This window comes from Malania oleifera, chromosome 2, assembly GCF_029873635.1.
Source record: "Malania oleifera isolate guangnan ecotype guangnan chromosome 2, ASM2987363v1, whole genome shotgun sequence".
Taxonomy (NCBI): domain Eukaryota; kingdom Viridiplantae; phylum Streptophyta; class Magnoliopsida; order Santalales; family Ximeniaceae; genus Malania; species Malania oleifera.
The window spans coordinates 120,265,298-120,286,572 of NC_080418.1; the positions used below are offsets into that span (position 1 = coordinate 120,265,298).

Sequence of the window (21,275 nt, forward strand, 5' to 3'; positions counted from 1 at the left end):
TTCCAGCATAAGTAGAGGAGATATAGATGTTGTACCGCATAGTGTCACTCAGCAGGTGATGATTGAGATGGCCAGGAGCTCTAGGGAGCGTAGCTGCATGATTGAGCAGTTTACGCGGATGAAGCCCCCATCCTTTGCTGGAGGAGATAACTTGGTTGTAGTTGAGAATTGGGTCCATGACATCGAAGAGACGTTGGTTGTGCTTCCATGTATGGATGAGCAGAAGGTGGTATTTGCAGCATTTAAACTGACAAGAGAGGCGAAGCACTGGTGGAGATCAGCGCGACTGATAGAGGAGCTAAGGCCGGTTCCTGTGCCAGTGACTTAGGACTAATTCAAGGAGTTATTCTTCAAGGGATATTTTCCCTCAATTGTTTGGAGCGCGAAGGCAGCAGAGTTTATGCACTTGGTATAGGTGCAGATGACCATATCTCAATACGTGGCTTGGTTTATCGAGTTGTTGCATTTTAATCCACATTTAGCACCTAATGAAAAGAAAAAGGCAAGGAAGTTTGAAGAAGGACTAAGGCAGAACTTGTTTGAGTAGGTGATTTGTTTCAGGGCTCAAACATTTACGGAGGTTGTAGATAGGGTTGCGATCATTGAGAGTGGTATACAGACGGGTATAACAGCATAGAGTCAGAGGAAGAGGCCTACACCTCAGGGTTTCCAGGCTGGCTCCAGTAGGGGTTCATGGAGAGGAGGTCGTGATAGGGGAGATCAGCCGCAGATGACATGACCTCGCGAGAATCAGGGTACACCGACTACCCCGATATGCCAGACATGTCAGAGACGACATTTGGGGGAGTTCCGGGTTGGGAGAGATGTTTGCTATCGTTGTGGGAAACCCGACCACATGGCATGTGCATGCCCAAGACCGCCAGATCAAGTTCCAGCTCCCAGGCCCTATTGGGGAGGATATCAGGCTCCTCGTGGAGGCCAGCAGAGGAATGTAGCCTCGGTGAGGGTTTACGCATTGACGTCGGGTGATGCTGAGGCTGCCATGGAAGTGGTGACAGGTACATTTACTATTTTATCACATCCTATTATTATTTTATTTGATTCAGGTGCTACTCATTCCTTTGTCTATGTATCCTATGTTAAATTATCTGGAAATGAGACTTAGTTATTAGATAGAGAATTGTCAGTAGCTGCACCGTCTAGGTCAATGATGAGGTGTAAAAGGGTACTCAGAGGATATCATTTGGAAATTCATGGGAGAGTGCTACCAGTTGACCTAATTGGGTTAGAGATGTGCGGGTTTGATGTAATACTCGGTCAATTAATTATGCTAGTATTGATTTTCATCAGAAAGAAGTAGTTTTTAGACCCTTTGGTGAGAAAGAATTTAGATTTATGGGTTCACATGTTCGTGCACCTTCGCAATTGGTATCCGCTGTGTAGGCAAGCAGATTGCTCTTGGATGGAAGTCAAGGGTTTCTAGCTTTTGTAAAAGAAGTGACAAAAAAGGAATTGAAGTTTGGCAGTACACCAGTCGTGCGAGAATTTCCCGATGTATTTCCAGAGGAGCTACCAGGGTTGCCTCCTGAATGCGAGGTGGATTTTTCTATAGATTTGCCTTCAGAGACAACGCCAATCTCTAAGGTTCCCTACCGTATGACTCTAGCTGAATTGGGAGAATTAAAGGATCAGTTGTAAGATTTTCTGGATAAGGGATTTATACGACCCAGTGTATCGCCGTGGGGAGCTCCAGTGTTGTTCATCAAGAAGAAGAACGAGACTATGAGGATGTGTATTGATTGCAGGGAGATAAAAAAGGTTACTATTAAGAACAAGTATCCTCTACCCAGTATAGACGATCTGTTTGATCAGTTCCAGGGTACTCGGGTGTATTCCAAGATCAACCTCGGATCAGGGTATCATCAAGTGAGAGTAAAAACAGAGGACATCGCAAAGACAACCTTCAGGACCAGGTACGGGCACTATGAATTTCTCGTTATGCCTTTTGGTCTAACGAACGCCCCAGATGTGTTCATGGACTTGATGAATAGAGTCTTTCACCATTATCTAGACCAGTTTGTAGTGGTTTTTATTAATGATATGCTGGTCTACTCAAGGAGTTTTGAGGATCATGAGGTGCATTTGAGGCAGGTACTGCAGATGCTTAGAGATAGACGCTCTATGCCAAGTTTAGTAAATGTGAGTTTTGTCTTAAGAAGGTTGCGTTTTTGGGCCATGTGATCTCAGGAGACGGTATTTCAGTGGATCCCAGAATGATGTGGTGGTGAATTGGGCTAGGCCCAAGAATGTGCAAGAAGTCATAAGTTTCTTAGGGCTGGAAGGTTATTACAGTCGATTTGTTAAGGGATTTTCAACTTTGCCAGGGCCTCTCACACGTCTGACCAGGAAAAATGCCATATTTGTGTGAATTGAAGAATGCGAGCAGAGTTTTCAAGAATTAAAGCAGTGGCTCACACCACACCAGTATTGACGATTCCATCAGGAGGTGATGGGTATATGATTTACAGTGACGCGTCTTTGAAAGGGCTCGATTGTGTACTGATGCAGCATGGCAGGGTGGTAGAGTATGCTTCTAGGCAGTTGAAAGAGTATGAAAAGAACTACCCTACTCATGATTTGGAATTGGCTGCAGTGGTGCACGCACTAAAGATCTGGAGACACTACTTATATTGTGAGAGATGTGAAATATTTTTGGATCACAAGAGTCTAAAGTATTTCTTTACACGAAAAGAATTGAATATGCGGAAAAGGAGGTGGTTGGAACTCATCAAGGATTACGACTGTACCATCATTTACCACCCAAGTAAAGCAAATGTGGTGATTGATGCTCTGAGCCGTCAATCAGAGGATACAACACAGTTAGCAGTAGCAATTCAGCACCCAATTCAGATGGACTTGGAAAGGCTCGGCGTGGAGTTAGTGGAAGATGATCCTCAGGCGTTTATTGCCAGTCTGGTTGTACGGCCGGCACTATATGATAGCATTAAAGCTGCTCAAGGTGATGATCTAGAATTATAAGAAGTAATAGCTAGAATACAAGATGGTAAGGGAAAGGAATTTAGCATTTCTGACGATGGGGCTTTGATATTTCGCGCTAGATTGTGCGTGCCCGCAAATGATAGCATTAGGAGAATGAATCTAGAAGAGGCTCATAGATCTCTATACACTGTTCATCTTGGCAGTACGAAAATGTATAGGGATCTGTGAGAGTATTTCTGGTGGAGCGGTATGAAGAGAGAGATTGCAAAATTTGTGCAACAGTGCTTGATGTGCCAGTAGGTCAAGGCTGAGCACTAAAGGTCGGTAGGACAGTTGCAGCCACTTTTCATTCCTGAGTGGAAGTGGGACCACATATCCATGGATTTTGTTACTGGGCTACCGCCGGCGCCACATGGTCAGAATGTCATTTGGGTAATTGTTGATATGCTGACAAAGACGGCTCATTTCCTACCTATTAAAGTTGGTTACCCTATGAACAGACTAGTAGAGATTTATATACAGGAGATTATTTGACCCCATGGAGTACCGATATCCATAGTCTCGGACTGTGATCCACATTTTACATCGCGGTTCTAGAGGGGCTTGCAAGAGGCATTAAGGACTCAACTAGCATTTAGTGCACTTTCCATTCTCAGACAGACAGACAGACAGAGAGAACAATTCAGGTACTTGAGGATATGTTGCGAGCGTGTGTATTGGATTTTGGGGGTAGCTGGACTCAGTATATGTCATTGGTGGAATTTGCCTACAACAACAGCTACCAAGCTAGCATTGGCATGGCTCTTTATGAAGCACTCTATGGTAGGAGGTGTCGTTCCCCTTTATATTGAAGTGATCTAGGTGAGAGGCGAGTTTTTAGGCTAGAAATAATATAACAGGAGTACGATAAAGTTTGACTCATTCGAGATAGAATCAGTGTAGCATAGAGTCGGTAGAAAAGCTATGTGGATACTTGCTGCCGGGAACTGGAATTTGAAGTGGGAGACGATGTACTTTTGAAAATAGCTCTGTTAAAAGCGGTTATGAGGTTTGGGAAGTAGGGAAAGTTGAGCCCTAGGTTTATTGGCCCATTTAAGATACTCGAGAAGATTGGTTTAGTTGCTTATCGGCTAGCTTTACCACCATTTTATTTAGGATTGATGACGTATTTCATGTTTCTATGTTAAGAAAATACGTCCCAGATCCTTCCCATATTATCAACTACGCAGAATTGAAGCTCAATGATGTTTTAGAATAATAGGAAGCTCCAGTACAAATCTTAGATAGAAAATAACAGGAATTGCACAGTAAGAAGACACCACTAGTAAAAGTCTTGTGGAGGAATCACACGATAGAAGAAACTTCTTGGGAGCTTGAAGATGAGATTAGACAGAAATACCCCCACTTGTTTAGTGGGTTATAGCAGTGATTTGTAAATTAAGTAATGATAATTTTGTTTTGTACAATGTAATTGCAATGTAGAGTAGAGGATAGGTAGTATTTTGGTTTTAGGGGAATTTTATTTTATGGTTGTAATCTCCCATAACTACCCATGTAACCATGGTATTCCTCCGCCATAAGTGAGGGCAAGTAATAAAATAAGTAAATTGTTTTGCCTTTAAGGAATGATGAGTTGTATGAATAGTAAATTTCGGGGACGAAATTTTATAAGGAGGGGGGAATATAATGACCCAAGAAAATTACTCAAGGCCTCATCAACGAACACAAGGATTTGTTGACAAGGGTACAAGAGGTTCTCGTTGACGATAATATGTTTCAGTTACGAGAAGATACTGAGAGGATATTTTGGGCGACTCTGAATTTCGTCGACGAAGGGGAGAGTTCATTGACGAATTTCCTCTTGGCCTCGTCGACGAGGTGACATGGCTCGTTAACGAATCCTATAGTATAAATAGTGTTAAACTTATATTTTAAGCAGAAATTCAACGGAACTCTCTCTCTCTCTTCTCTCTCTACGGTTCTTCTTCCTTCTCTCTTCTATTTCAGCCCCGTCAACCGTCAGATCGATGATCTAAGGCCACCACAATGCTCCTGGGAAAGTTCTCTCTAGGTTTGTCAGAGCAGATCGCTAGTGGGACGAAGTTGGATTTCATCCCAGATTCAGGGTAAGGTTTTTTTTGTCAAAATTTGGCTTTCTAGTAGTTGTAGGAAATGTAGTAGGTGAAGAAATAGTAATATTATGTTCTGGAAAATATTATTTTGAGGGTACTGAGTGGGGAGCCCTGCGGGTGTAAGGCCCATTATAGTAGGGGATTCTAGTAGGAATTAGGCAAGGAAAATATGCTATGCTAGGTAACTTTAGTATGGTTTCAGTATAAATTATATGTTTTTACTAGGTTATTATTCAGAGCAGGAATTAATAAATTTTATCAGTTATGTTTAAGATATTTTAAATTACCGTGTGGCATGAGAATATGGATACAGTATAGAATCATGTTTTATAGTATTTATGTAGAAACATGTTTTATAGTATTTTCAGGATTATGTTTTATAGAATATACAGATAGGGAATATGCTTTACAGTATACCATGATTATACAGTTTTACAGCACCATGACATACAAATTTACAATTAATTTCAGAAACACAGTTAATATAGATACAGTTTATTACAGCGACATGGTTAATACAGTTATTACAAAATCATGGTAAAACAAATAGTTGTATATAGAAGCGTATTATATAGTATCAAATCCTGATGGACCATTACAGATACAATTTACAGAGCACGATATCGTAGCTATATACAGTTCAGAGTGCAACCACATATTTAGATAATACGTGGTAGATAAGTCGATCGTGCCTATGTTGTCGATAGGCTCCCCATCAGATATGGGTTGAGGAGGGTCAATCTGACTGACGGAGTATAGTGGTTTATCCTGGCAGGCCAGCTAGTGATAGATCCCTTCTATGGGCCACACAACCCTATCATGAGGGGTTAAATCATGACATACAGCTATCCATCGAGGGAAGTTTTTCAGTTATTATTATATATATACAATTTTATAGAAACAGAGAATATACTTATGTACATTAGAAGTATTATGAGTAGAAATCTAATATACAGATATGTTAAGCAACATGGATATAGGTGGTGGTTTATATTATTTGTACCGTATTTACAAATTCAGTTATACATGATTATATAGAATTAGACTTTTATAGAATTGTAACTCATTTGCCACACACTAAAAAAAACAAATTTCGCCTTACTGAGCGTTGTGTCATCTTAATAAATTTACATTTTCCAAGTAATCCAGCTAGGCGAGCTGATCGGACTCGCAGATAGAAGGGGGCTACAGTGCTACCCTGCCAATAGGGTGAGTGTATTTGGGAAAGAGGGGTATTTTTTGTAGCTCTAGTTTAGTTATGTATGTATATCATTTTGGGGGTATTTAGCACTCTGGTATTGTATTGTATATGTATATGGTTGTGGATACTTGACTTCAACTTCTTGCTACTCAGGTGGATAATTAGACCTAAAATAGAAAGTATCAGAGCAGTGTAATTTCAGCTTATATGTGAATAACAGTATATGTGGAAAAAATAACAAAAATTTAAATTATAGCAGGTTGTTACAACCGACCTTAGGGAGCTCTGGGCGAGACTAGTTAGTTTTTGGGTTAAAGTAAGTGTCGATGAAATACTGATGTGTGTATATATATATAGATATGTTTTGCGTACCTTGGGTTGTATTATAGTTTGGTTTTGGAAAGTTACTTATGTAGTTAGGATAGTATTAGTACTCTGGTAATGAATATTGAGGTCTTCCGCTATATAATTATTTGGTATCAGAGATTTATTTTTAAATAACACTCCAAACCCCAGTTTCGGGTTCGGGGCATTACAGAGTGGCATCAAAGCTCAGGAAATAGATTCTGTAGACTCTAAGGATGATTATTACCACAGTATATGTATGAAGTAGGATGAGGATAGGAATGGGTAGGCTAGGTGTTGTAAGAGCGATCAAATATAGTATGCATAGTGGAGTAAAATACGACAAGTCAATTGGAATTTTGGAGTTCTGTTTCGCAGCCAAAAGCAGAAATTCACTGAGGATTTTCTATGATTTTTCTAAAATAGTTTATGGTTCCAGAAAAGTCACGGTAAACCATTGACGTTTTTCTCCCGGAATGCAGCATTATGATATTTTCTTGTGTAAATAGTCACTGCAAGGAATGACCTACCATTTTCGATACTGGAATATTGAAATAGAATTTTGTGTATTTTGGAATGTACGCACCTTTACACATTAGAGTGTACTCCTAGTTCTCTATGATTCTTTATGATTTAGTGTGCGTGGATCTAAGAGCAATTGAAAGAATGTTAGTGGTTACCCTCAGATTTAGGTATAGGAGGCTTGCATTCGTTTGATAAGATCTCATCTTGATATTTTATAGGGTAGCATTTTGGAATGTTGCAGAGATAATTTGGAGGTGTGCTACACAATAGATATAGAGGACGGTTCCTCGATTTCTTTTTGGAATGATTTTTGGTGGGGTCCTCATCCTTTTAGTTCCCTCTCATATTTGGTTTTCCTACCAATTAGGAGGCAAGGTCGATGATATACTACTATATTAGTGAGGGAGAAGTCAATTAATTATTGAAATCCTACTTCTTATATGATTATGATTCTTAACTACGAGAAGAAGAGGAGGCTGTGAGGCTTATCCAATGCTTTATGCTGTTGTAATAGTGCCAAATTGAAGCATCAACATGTTAAATCCATAAATTGAGGCTCTAGGGATTTTTTTTTTTTTTTTTTGTCAAGTCTTTATTTATGGAGTTGGTTGAGAAAGGTAATATTTTTTTTTTTGGTATGGGAGCTCGAATGACTTGAGTAGACTGGTTGGCCAATATATTCTATCTGGACTATTATTATTATTATTATTATTATTATTATTATTATTATTATTATTATTGTAATTTTTTGTAATAAAATAAAAATTTAGGTCCCAATCTGACATTTGTGTGTCTAAAATAGCATTTGAGAAGTGTTTGAAATTAGAACCATATTTTAAAATAGTTCATAGATAAGCTACATTTTTTGTTCCTAAACATTGGGTTTGCTACAATGGGATACAAGTGCAAATAATGGGAAGATTGTTCTAATAAAGAAAGAAAAACTACAAACCAGATTGGGTGGCCTTAGAATGGAGATGATTTGACACTATATTTTTACTTCTATACTAGCATGTCGTGGTTTGGGAAATTGTCATTGACCTAAAATTAGTTCTAGAAGAAATTTCGACAATTAACTTCTTCCTAAAGTGACATAGATTCAACATTAATTTATATCTCCAACAATGTGATTTCTAATTAACCAAGTGGTTGATGACTATTCAAAAAAAAAAAAAAATTAACTCTAAATCATAAGATCACTTTTAATTGAAAGCTATGTTGAAAAGACATGGGCGAGCTGAGTAAATTATTTTGTTTAGTAATTATGATAGGAAATTTAGGGGTTGTGTGTAAATTGAATAGAGATAAGGCGTAAAGAGATTAGGTGAAATTTCTTATTTGAAAATTTGTTACCACAAAGAGAATACTATTAATATTGTGAAACGATAAGGTTCAAATGGGATGGAGAGAAGGCATATTGCAAGGAATAATGTTTGCAAATTGAAGGCAGATATTATACATTTTAAAGAATTTAAATTTATTTTGTCAGTAAGGCTATTATTGGTGGTATTTAAGATTCTTTTGGTGTGGAGTGGATTTTTTTTTGTCAAGCCAAAGGCACCATGGGGGAGTATTATTTTCTAATGATGAGTAAAGATTTCATTGATTAGGCTGATGATTAATGAATAATGACTAATATCCAGTTTCATGTTTTTTTTTTTTTTTTTTTAAAATTGACCTGATAATTGTGAATATATTTTTATTGTTTTGGTAGTCTACGAGACAAATGGTAATGCATGTTATTGGTGACATTTAATTGGAAAATTATTATCTAAAGGTCTAACAAATAGCCTACTGAGAATTTTATCAGATCATTGTTCTATATTAATGGATGGAGAAGGTAGTACTCAATGTGAGGGTCCTTTTGGTGTGATAATATAATGGTTGAAAGAAGCAGCTTCCAAGATCTCATGAGAGAATTTTGGGGATCACCTCAATGGTAGGGTAATCCTAGGTGTACACTTGCGAATAAGCCAAAGGAGAGTAACAAATCTGAAAGAAGGAAGTTCTTGTTTGATTTGAACATAGTAAAGAAAGTCATTCTAGAAATATTATTTGATCTCGATAAAAAATAAGTGGCGATTGGACTATGAGCGGGAACAAACAATTTGTAGAATGAATGGAAAATCTTGTTTGAATACTGAAATTTTGACATGAATCAGTTGAGGCTGATATGAAGCAAAGGGGGTTGTCCTTGGGATTGTGTTATATTCTAAACTAGTGACCAACCCTGTAGAACCATTGGCTGGTCGAACCAGTTGGACCAGTGGATTCAACTGGTGGTCGGGTTGGTGAAATTAGGTTTTATATATGTATATATAGAATGATGAAACTGATGACGATGATATAATGATTGTTACTATCAAAAGCCAAACAAGTATTAAAAAAATAACGAGAGAAGATTTGATTAATTCATAAATGTTGAGGAATAGAGAAAGGGGTTTTGATTCAATTTAGAATTAATTTAAGGTTAAAGAGTTCAAAATTTGACTAGATCTATAAAATTTAATCAAATTTTGAATTTGATTATATTTCTATATATGGTTGTCAAATAGAAATTTGGTATGATGTGAATCAAAGGAGGCTAATACAAAGGAACAAAAGGTTACGTCAGTGTTAGATTTTGGGCGATTGAAAATGCGAATTAAAGTTGTTGAGTGTTGGTTCTGTAGTATGGGGTATCAGAGCATGATATCGATATAATCCATTTGTTAGTGTTAGCTATCAATTTTGATAGAATTGTTTTACGAGTTTTAACTCAAACTTGTTGGGTTGACGATGAATTTTATTTGAGGGTATATTCAACATATTTTGAGGATGAAATTTTTTATAAGGAGAGAAAAATGTAGTGATAAAAAAATAAATAAAAAAATAAATAATTAAATAAATTAATAAATTAATAAAATATTATATTATATTTCTATATATATATATATATACATCTTCTGAAGCTTCTGCTTCAGGAGATTCAATTTACAATTTGAATTACAGAGAGCAGTGGTCTCTCGTCATCTTTCTCGCCTCTCTCTCTCCTCACCAACTCCCTCTCTCTTCAATTTTTTCTCTGATTTTTGGCTGATTGAAGAACGAAAAATACCCCTAGGTTCCATTCTTGGCCACCAACATTTTAACTAGAGTGAATTCGTGATTAGGGCATCGTAGACACCACTCCTGGAATAAGGTAAACTCTTTCTCTCTCTCTCTCTCTCTCTCTCTCTCTCTCTCTCTCTCTCTCTCCTCAATTTCTCTCAAATCTTTAGTCAAATTGACGATTGGACACCACCATAGGATCCTAACTTTGATCCTCGTCATTTTAATCGCAGCAGATTCGTGGTTTAGGGATCGTAGGCACCACTCCAAGGTTAAGGTAAGGGGAATAAATTATTTCAGTTTATTTTGAAAATATTCCCGATTGAATTGTAGTATTTGGTTTCAAGAATAATATACATGATTTTCTGAGTATTTAGGCTTATGGGAAAGATAATTTTGAATTATTATACGCATGTTTTGGGGAATAAATTTTAATTAAATTAAATTGGAGGGTTTTGATCAGATCGAGATTTTTGAGAATATATTATAATTAAGTTAAACTCTAGGGATTTGATCAAATCAGATTTTTTGGGAATATTTTGGAGTTAAATAAAATTGTGGGGATTTGATCATATTCGGGTTTTTAAAATATATTGGGGATTAAATTTAAATATGGGGAATTGATCATACTCGCGTTATAATTAAATTTATCAATTATATATTTTGAAAATTCCGTAGGCAATTGGTGAAATTATAATTATTGAATAAATTGTGTGGCATGCGATTTAATTATATTTTACTGCATAATTGAATTTGAGTATTTTTGTGGAATTATCGTGAAAATGTGATTTGAACTATTTGATGGAAATACTGGAAATGTGGTGAAAATGGTGAAAATTTGAAATGACGACTGAATGTTGAGATTGATATGACAGCTAAGTACTGGATTTGATGTGACGGTTGTATATCGAGGTTTGCTATGACGGTTGAATGCCGGGTTTTTATATGACAGGTTTTATACTGAATTACGAAAAGAGTTTATATAATAGTTTTTATTACTTAAATTGCATTATATGATTTAAAAACCCTAAGAACCAAATGTGATGAGAGCACAATACCGTAGCTAGTGATTAAGATAGTGCAACTACACTGCTTTGGATAGAAGTGTTGGTATTGAAAAGTCAATTTGGCCACGGAAGGGTTGTGTACCCCCCTAGAGTCTAGACCAGGCTGGGTAGGTAAATCGGACTTACAGACATGAGGTTTGACTTAGTCTGATGGGTCAATCAGGGTTAGGTCCAGTCTTCAGACTGCACAACCCAATCATGGGGGTTTATACATGATGATGTTGTATGTCCAAAAAGGGACTTTTTCTATGCATATATGTAAATTTATATAAATGATATTATTTACTGAACTAATTATATTGCAAAGAAAATGTGTATTTCTAAATGCATAGGTGTGAGTTATAGTTTGTATGTGAAAGTTATTTATAGTAAAGTATTAAATGTATTTTATATTGTGGTATTACATGTATTTGGGGCGAGGTTAACTTTCCGCCCGAGGGCTTGCTGAGTAAGGCGAGCGCCCTAATAGGTATCAATTGTAGTCATGTTCAAGTTAAATTGGTAAGGTTTTATAAGGTATCAGAGTAAAGGGGCGCTACATGTTATGGGCTTGTAATCTCCCCAATTCTCGGGAACTCTCGCTTATAAATAATGATGCATGTTTGAGGATAGTCTATAAATGTATTAATAGTTGTTATTGTTGATTAACAAATGATTATATTTTGTATATACTAAACTCATTAGCCATAATTTATTCCGTCTTACTGAGAAGTGTCTCACCCCAATAAAAATTTCAACATTTCAGGAAATCCAGGGAACCGAGCTTAGGGAGCTTCGGACGGGACTAGTTAGTTTTTGGGTTAAAGTAAGTGTCAATGAAACACTGATGTGTATATGTATATAGATATGTTTTGCGTACCTTGGGTTGTATTATAGTTTGGTTTTGGAAAGTTACTTATTTAGTTATGACAATATTAGTACTCTGGTAATGAATATCGAGGTCTTTCGCTGTGTAATTATTTGGTATCAGATATTTATTTTTAAATAACACTCCGGACCCCAGTTTCGAGTTCGGAGCGTTACAAAAAGAAAGAAAAAATATAAGAAGATATTGATTTTTATGTTGCAATTGAAAGTGCTGATTCCGATCCTCGAATTTGGATCTGAGTAGATTTGGATAAAATTTAATATAATTGTATATTATATATTTTTTAAATCCAATACTAACTCAAATCTAAGGTCTCTTCCAAATATAAGATAAATGTATTTTTTCTATTTCATATACAAAAATTATTATAATTGTAATTTTTATATAAAGTAAAAGTTAATGATACATAAAATAAAAAGTTCCCTTTGTAATTATTATATTGTTAATCTTCTTAGATAATCACACAAAAGATATAAATTCTAGCCCAATTTTTAGCTTTCTTTGTATCCACAAATTCTCAGTAGAGGAAAAAAATAAAATAAATAGAAATCTTAAAAATGTATCAATAAGACACAAATCTTCATTAATAATGTCATAAATAATATCAATATCTCCTAACATTTAAGTATAATGACCCTTGAACTCCTTAGTCTCTTAATTGACAATATATAAATCTGCAAATATATCATTTAAATTGATAAACGTAAAATATAGTCAATTAAGATGAAAGGCGGACTAATAAAATTATATACCAAAGATATCAGTTAAATTATTTATTAAAGATATTCTTAATTAATTAAAAACACATACCTTTCTTTATATTTAAATAATTAATAAATTTTAATACTATTTATAGGTATAAATCTTTTTGTTAAAAAATTATTGTGTGTGTGTGTGTGTGTGTGTGTGCGTTTTTTTTTTTTTTTTATTTTTTTATAGAAAACTACAATGGACAAAACAATGTGCAACCATTATAATCAATCACATGGGCAATGGGGGAAAACCAAAAAGGAGATAGTGGAGAAATGAACATGGGGAAATAATTAATGAGTGATGGAGAAGGGAAGTGGGTGACTGAGGAGAACCTAGACGGCTAGACGGCAAAACCGTAGACCCGGTCAGTCCCACTTTCCTAATCCCATCCCCATCCTCTTCCCCAATTAGACGTTCCCTTCTCCAGTCAAAAGTCAAAATCAAAGCGCGTTCAACCTCACCCTCTCTACACCGAACGCCCACCCTCTGTCTCTCTCTCTCTCTCTCTCTCTCTCTCCTACTCTGTAAAGCAATGTCTCCTTCTTCCCCCCTTTCCAAGCAACATCTTCACCTTCGTTTTCCCTCTCCGTATAAAACTCCACCCTCCCTCACTCCCACACTTCCTCATCCTTCCTCCCGAATACCTGCTTTTCTCTCTGCGTGTAAATCGGTGAGTGGTGGGTGTTGTTTTGATCGATCTGCTGAGAGATCTACGTAAACAAGACGAGGCGATCATGTTCATCGACGATCCGAATCCGAGTCCGAGTGCAGAATCGATCGTCATACGGGAAGTATGGTCCGAGAATCTTGATGCGGAGTTCGAGTTAATCGGAGATCTGATCGACCGGTACCCGTACATCTCCATGGACACGGAGTTTCCGGGCGTCGTGTTCCGTCCGAGCGAGGGTCGCCATGGATCGTACATCCGCAGTCGCCGGCCCTCCGATCACTACCGGATCTTGAAATCCAACGTCGATGCGCTGAACCTCATCCAGGTGGGGCTCACTTTGTCCGACGCCGACGGGAACCTTCCGGATCTGGGCAACGGCCGCCGGTACATATGGGAGTTCAACTTCAGCGACTTCGACGTGGCGCGTGACGAGCACGCTCCCGACTCGGTCGAGTTGCTGAGGCGGCAGGGTGTGGATTTCGAGCGGAACAGGACGGAGGGGGTAGACTCGGCCCGGTTCGCCGAGCTGATGATGTCGTCGGGGTTGGTTTGCAACGACTCGGTGAGCTGGGTGACGTTTCACAGCGCGTACGATTTTGGGTACCTGGTGAAAATCCTCACGCGCCGGAACTTGCCCAACGGGCTGGATGAATTCTTGAGAACCTTGAGGGTGTTTTTCGGAACGAAAGTGTACGACGTGAAGCACCTGATGCGGTTCTGCGAGAGCTTGTACGGGGGGTTGGACCGGGTGGCGAGGACGCTGGAGGTGGACCGGGCGGTGGGGAAGTGCCACCAGGCCGGTTCGGACAGCTTGCTGACTTGGCACGCGTTTCAGAAGATGAGAGACGTCTACTTCGTGAAAGATGGAGCGGAGAAGCACGCCGGCGTGTTGTATGGGCTAGAGGTCTTCGGCTAAATTTGTAATTCAATTCTAAAATTGTAAATTAGTTGGAGAAAGAAATTAGTCAATAATTTTAAGAAATTTTATTCTTTCTATTAATTGCGCCTATCAACCTTCATAGTAAAAATGGGCTATAACTTAACCCTAGTTTTTTCTAATTTAATAATTTTCACGCAACTAAAAAGCATGATTTGATGTAAATGTTAATAATATTTTGTTTCTGTGGATTAGTTTAATAGTCAATATAATATTTTTTAAATAGTAAATTTTAAATTTTATGCGGTGAAAGTTATAAGCATGCTGAAAAAAAAGTCAATTAATTATTCTTGTGGGGCGGGGCTCACATCTTTTGACAAAAGAAATTGTTGAATATAACATGAAGTTGAATGTGGCAATTAGAGAAGAAAATGAGCGGCCAATTGTTGTGAAAATCATAAGGATTTAATGACTCTCATCCCTCCATTTTTCGATTCCAATAAGTATTTTGCTATCCTTATTGTTCCTTCTATAAAAGGGCACCCTCTTCTTTTCATTTATAACACACACATTGAATGCTTATATATATTTGCATGTTTGATGTAAGTAGGTATATAGAAAGAAGATGAGGTAGTATATTATTACCTAATTTAATATTGTAAATTAGAATCACAGTAAAAATTGAGAAAAATAATATAATGTTCCTAAAAAAATATATTTAAGTACCTCAAAAGAGTAGAAATAATATTATATTTTTATCTCAGTTTTATTTCAACTTTTTATATTTTGTTTTTTAAATTGCATTATTATTGTTAATTTATTTAGATGTCAAACTTAAATAAAGTTGAATTTGTTCTCATTAATATTAAAGGCAATAATTATTAATCATGGATTCTTGATGTTGATATTCATCAAAATACAATGAAGTTGGGAAACATTATTTTAGATGAGAATACTGCTGTCGCGCCATTCTCGGACGCGAACTTGAGACGAAAATGATAAAAGTGTGTGGTTTTAAAAATGATGATTTTCGTAGAAAACAATGTGCGATGCAGTCGCCACTAACCGTTTGAAATGTGGTTAGAACACTTGATTGCTTTCTCGTTAGGGGTAGAATCAGTCTGTACTACCAGAGTCGGGTTCGGGAGATCGGTTACACGAGGGGAAGGTATCAACACCCCATACACCCCCGTTTTTACAAATGGTACCTAATTAATCGAAAATTATCCCAAAATAAATTTAATAAGCCTTTGAAAATTACTCTCTTTCAAAAATAAGAGAAAATGCATAAAATAAAATACTATATAGGTATTCCCTCAAAATTGGGGCATACCATATTCCAAAGAGCTCAATGCCTCCCTTTGCAATCATCGGGATTGGAAAATCGAGAAAATAGTTTACAAAACTACACTCCCAGTTTTTTGAAATTTTTATAGAATTTTCTAAGTATGAAAAATAATATTATGGGAGGTTTGGGACTTCAAAGAGTGTCAAAAATGATTCTTATCTTCAAAAATATTTTTCTTGATTTTTCTTCCATTTTTATTCCATTTTTAAATAATTTTCTTGAATTTTCAAAATGACAAAAAAACAATTAAAGCAAAATCATGAAAATCAAGACCAAAAATTTTTTAAAAGATTTTTTCTGAATTTTTTTGTATTTTTCCTGATTTTTTATAAGTTCAAAAACAATTTTTATTTTTGTGATATATTGTATTCTTTTTTATTTTTTTTTTGTGATTTTTAACATAAAAACAATTTAAAGATGAAAAAGCAATGAAAACTGGCTTATACATACTTTTAGAATTTTCCCCAATTTATCTTGACTTTTTTGTAATTTTTCTGTAATTTTTATGATTTTTATGAATTTTTTATGAATTTAAAATATGATAAGAAGGATTGAACCGGTTCCATACCGATTCAAGTGACCCAAACCGGTTTGAAGAAGAGCCGATTCGCAAGGGGTTAACCAGTTTAAGGTCTGGTCAAGACCAGTAACAAGTGTAAGCATTTGGGTGGCTAGGGTGTATGGATTGAACCTGCGAAGGCTTGATCATGATCGTCTCCAACAAACACAAATCCTACAGTTAGGGAAGAAGCTCACACAGATCAGTGACGTGGCGGACGAATGGAGAGGAGGGCGCCCCGTGTTGCTTCCTGATTATCCCAAGGTTAAGAATACAAAAACCCTTTTTTTTTTTTGTGTTTCTTCCACATTTTCTTTCTTCTCTCACATGCTTTCTCTCTTCTCTCCCTTCTCTCCGCTCCACCCCCTCTTCTATCCCTAAGAACGAGACACTAGCCTCGCTTTCTCATGCCACCACCACACCACTGCAGCAAAGCACCATCTTCGGCGGGTCTCCCTGACGTTCATGACTCTCATCTCACTCATTTTCAAGCTTCAGCTGCCCTGCATGTTTCGTTCCTTATTCGGTTCATGCCGGACCTCTTCGAAATATTTTGGAGGTCATCAAGAAACCAGTGTTCGTCTCTGAAACCCATCAAACCTTTCACCTGTTCAACCTATTGCCTCAAAAGCTTCAACCAACTTTTTCCTCCATCTGCGCACCCAAAGCTCCGAAAACCAATATCCTTTAGCAGACACTCCTTTCTCTCTGCCATTGCCCCGAGACTCACCCCTTTGAAAGATTCAACCAAAGGCCCAACTCTTTTTCTTTGTCTTCGATTTTCTACAATTTCTGAAATGGTGAAGTTGGAATTTAGGTTCTGGACACCAAAGGGTAATCTCGGGGGCGAGATTGAGTACAAGATCCGAGATGGTGTTCAACTAATCAATCTATTGAAGGCAAGACCAAGCTAAGTACCCCTTATTCCTTCCCTATTTTCCTTTATTATCATTTATTTATTTATTTTGTGATGTGTGAGATTTGGAAATTTGATGATCCGGGTATCTGTGGTTTGGATGTTGTTTTGGTCTTGGGGATTAATTCAGTGCTTGTGTGAGATTTGATCATTGTGGTGCTAGGGTTCTCGGGTTTCCTAAAGGTTAAGTGTAATGACCTGCTTTTTCATGCTATTTTTTCCCACTTAAACATATAAAATATATATAGATAGCAAATCTCTCTGTAATATTTGCTAAAAACATCTCAGGTCCCAAGGGAACACTGAGGAAACTCTGTTCATATTACATTCCTAAGCAGCGGTAAACATAAAACTGTAAACAATATTTACAATACCAGAAATCTAAAAAGCTCCAAATTATATATTTCAAAGTACCCAGTGACATCATCAAAAACCCTAGGATCTACCCAAATAACCAACACCTAAGAAACACTCACCCTTCCAAAAGGCCAGTGCAAGAAACCTCTCTACATGCGAGCCTAATCTGCTCGCCTAGTTGGATCACCTGAAAAATGTTAAGTCACTGGGATGAGACGACGCTCAGTAAGAGAAGATATACTATCACTAGTGTGTGGAAACTGAGTTACACATTTAATATACTGATATAATATTGAAACTGTAAAACTGATAATCTAGTATACTGTACATATTACATTTATTATAGTTTAAAATACAACTGTATATTTGAGTTTTCCAGTTACTTATAATTCTAATAATATAATAAAACTGCTGCTGCACTGTAAATTTGTATATATATAGAAACAACTGTGATAATACCCTGGGAACTGAATGTCATGATTTAACCCCTCATGACAGGGTTGTGCGGTTCGTAGGCGGGACTTAACTCTGGTTGGCTTACTAGGTAAGTCAATCTGAATCTCTACCAATCAACAATCTGGCCCACTGTAGTCTCTCCAGGCACGCTACTACTCTACCTCGTCAAATTGGCCACCTCAACCCAGCTTTCTGGGAAGACTACAATCTCTCTTGGCATGGTAGACGGAATCCACACACTATCTGAGATATATGCTTGCACTCTGATATGAAATAGCAACGATACCGTGCTTTGCCGTCTGAATCTGACTGAATATTTCCACATGGTCTGATACTATTTTGTACTAATATATATATAATTATCTTACTATTTTTACCATGATATTGAAATAACCATAACATTTCAAAACTGATATACATAATCTGTATATTTGACTGAATAGCTGAATAACTGGGTGTTATGGTTCTGCAGTCATGGCATTCTGAAAAATACTATAAACTATATTTTCTGGAAACTGTATATGGATGTCTTTTGCTAGTATAATATAAAACATGATATTTGTAAAACTGTATTAATACTTTACTAAACTGTTATAAACTCATGCCACACAACTAAACAATTAGATTCTCATGCTCTAAAATCTGTAAATCCTGCTGTAATAATAATAATAATATGGAAAAATTGAATAATAAGCTGATATATGTATATATACATAATCTTCTGATATACTTTCTGAAATCCCTAGCATAACATGTTTCTCCTACCTATCTGACTGTGAGGCTGACCTCCACTCAACACTCCACTCTCGCACCCTCGGTGTACCAACCTCCAAAAACTTGCATTTATATACACATATTCTCTAGTAAATCAATACACCCATAATTCCTAAAATTGCCTATTTATAAATTTCTTAAACCACAATTTACCTAGGTTCCCAAACAGATACTTGCTGGGGTCCTCAACCTATGACTATAGGGGCCCAAAACACCCTATTCCTGAAAATATGACACCCCAAATTTATTCCACAAAATATCAGTATATTCTCATAGTATACAAAATCTAGCCTCAAATAATACTGGTAATACTAAAAATACCTAAAAATCTACTTACCCTAATTTTAGGATGGTTTCCAAACTGCTCAAATCGAATTTCCGCTCCAACTAGGTTGTAGAGAATCTCCCTAGGATCATTGTGGTAGCTTCTGATCATTGAACTATGAAGAATAGGAGCCAGAAATCTAGAGAGAAGTGAGAGGGTGCGTTTTAGAGAGAGAAAGAAACTGGGGAAAATGAAATTTTCGCAGGAAATCTGGTTTAGGCTATATATAAAAATGCTGTCCACATGACCTCATCGACGAGCCATGTCACCTTGTCGACGAGTCTATGAAGGCGGTTTGTCGACGAAGACGGTGCCCTCGTCGATGAATTTCAGATCCTATAAAGTAGCCTTTTGGTAAATTTTCGTCGACGAGACACGCGTCCACATTGACGAGCCCAAGCAGACGATTCGTCGACGAGGCCCTGCTATGTCCCATTTTAAAATTCTTTTCCCTTCTCTTTTATTTATTATTTAATTTCAATAATTATTCGGATTATTACATTCTCCCCTCCTTATAAAATTTTTTCCTCGAAATTTACTATCTGTACCATACACCACTCTCTGAAAAAAATTGTCTATTTATTTTATTACTTACCCTCACTTATGGCGGAGGTATACTGTGGTTACATTCAGGGTCCTGGGAGATTACAAATATACTCATAAAGGAAAATTCTCCCAAAACCAAAACATTACCTACCCTATAAACTAAAATACAACCATATATATATATATCACTCTACACTAAACAAACTTTATTTTTATCTAACCATACTAACTAATATTATAATTCATTAAATAAATTTGGGTACTTCTGTCTAATTTCTTCCTCAAGTTCCCACGAAGCCTCTTCTATAGCATGGTTCCTCCATAAAACTTTCACCAACTGAATTTCCTTGGTGCGCAATTCTTTTGTCCTTTGGTCTAAGATCTGTACTGGTGCTTCCTCATAGGCTAGTAAATCTCTAAGCTCTATTTCTGCATAACTGATTATGTGGGATGGGTTTGGAACGTATTTCCTTAGTATAGCAACATGGAATACGTCGTGTATTCTAGACAAAGCTGGTGGCAGAGCTAGCCTGTAGGCAATTGACCCCACTCTCTCTAGTATCTCAAAAGGGCCAATATACCTAGGGCTCAGCTTGCCCTTCTTCCCTAATCTCATAACCCCTCTCAGAGGAGCTACCTTCAAGAATACCCGATCCCTCACATTAAATTCTAATTCCTGACAGCGAGTGTCTGCGTAGCTCTTCTGCTGACTCTGAGCTGTACATTCTTTCTTTAATTAGTCGGACTTTATCATACGCCTGCTGTACCATCATTAGACCCAAAACTCGCCTCTTGCCTACTTCATTCTAGAAAAGTGGAGAATGACACTTCCTACCATACAGTGCCTCGTAAGGTGCCGTGCTGATGTTGGCCTGATAGCTGTTATTGTAAGCAAACTCAACCAACGACATAAACTGGGTCCAGCTACCCGCAAAATCTAGCACGCATGCACGAAGCATATCCTCTAATATTTGGATCGTCCTTTTAGTTAGACCATCCATCTGAAGATAAAAAGCAGTGATGAATGCTAACTGTGTTCCCATAGCCTCCTGAAAGCTTTTCCAAAATCATGAAGTAAACCGAGGATCTCGGTCTGAGACTATGGATACCGGTACACCATGGATGCGAACTATTTCCTGAATATATATTTATGCCAATCTATCTATGGAATAACTGACTTTAATAGGAATGAAGTGAGCGGTCTTCTTCAGACAATCAACAATCACCCAAATAGCATTAAACCCCTGTCGCACTGGTGGTAACCTAATAACAAAATTGTTAGCTTTACCATGATCCCAAGAGGGGAAGGGGGGGAGGGGGTGAATTTGTATTTTAAAATTGATGCCCTAGGTCAATACCTAAAAAGCAAGGTGTAGTCCCAAGAGGGGGGGGGGGTGAATTGGATTTTAAAACTTTCTTTTAATTCCTATAAGGACTTTTTCTTGATTAATCAATTTTAGACTTGTTTGTTTAATTTACCAATCACACAAGAACTTAGTTCCTTT

The 21,275-nt window shown here is 37.1% G+C and overlaps 1 protein-coding gene across 1 annotated transcript; it reads left to right on the forward strand.

The window, feature by feature from the left end:
* The first annotated feature begins 13,199 nt into the window (after window positions 1-13,199).
* On the forward strand, window positions 13,200-14,612 carry LOC131149459 (probable CCR4-associated factor 1 homolog 11). The gene has a single exon (XM_058099910.1). The coding sequence runs from the start codon at window positions 13,677-13,679 to the stop codon at window positions 14,526-14,528; it is 852 nt and encodes a 283-aa protein (XP_057955893.1). The 5' UTR covers window positions 13,200-13,676; the 3' UTR covers window positions 14,529-14,612.
* Window positions 14,613-21,275: the final 6,663 nt, after the last annotated feature.

Bases quoted from the DNA above. Each gene is read 5' to 3' on its own strand.
- LOC131149459 (XM_058099910.1), top strand. From the start codon at position 13,677: ATGTTCATCGACGATCCGAATCCGAGTCCGAGTGCAGAATCGATCGTC.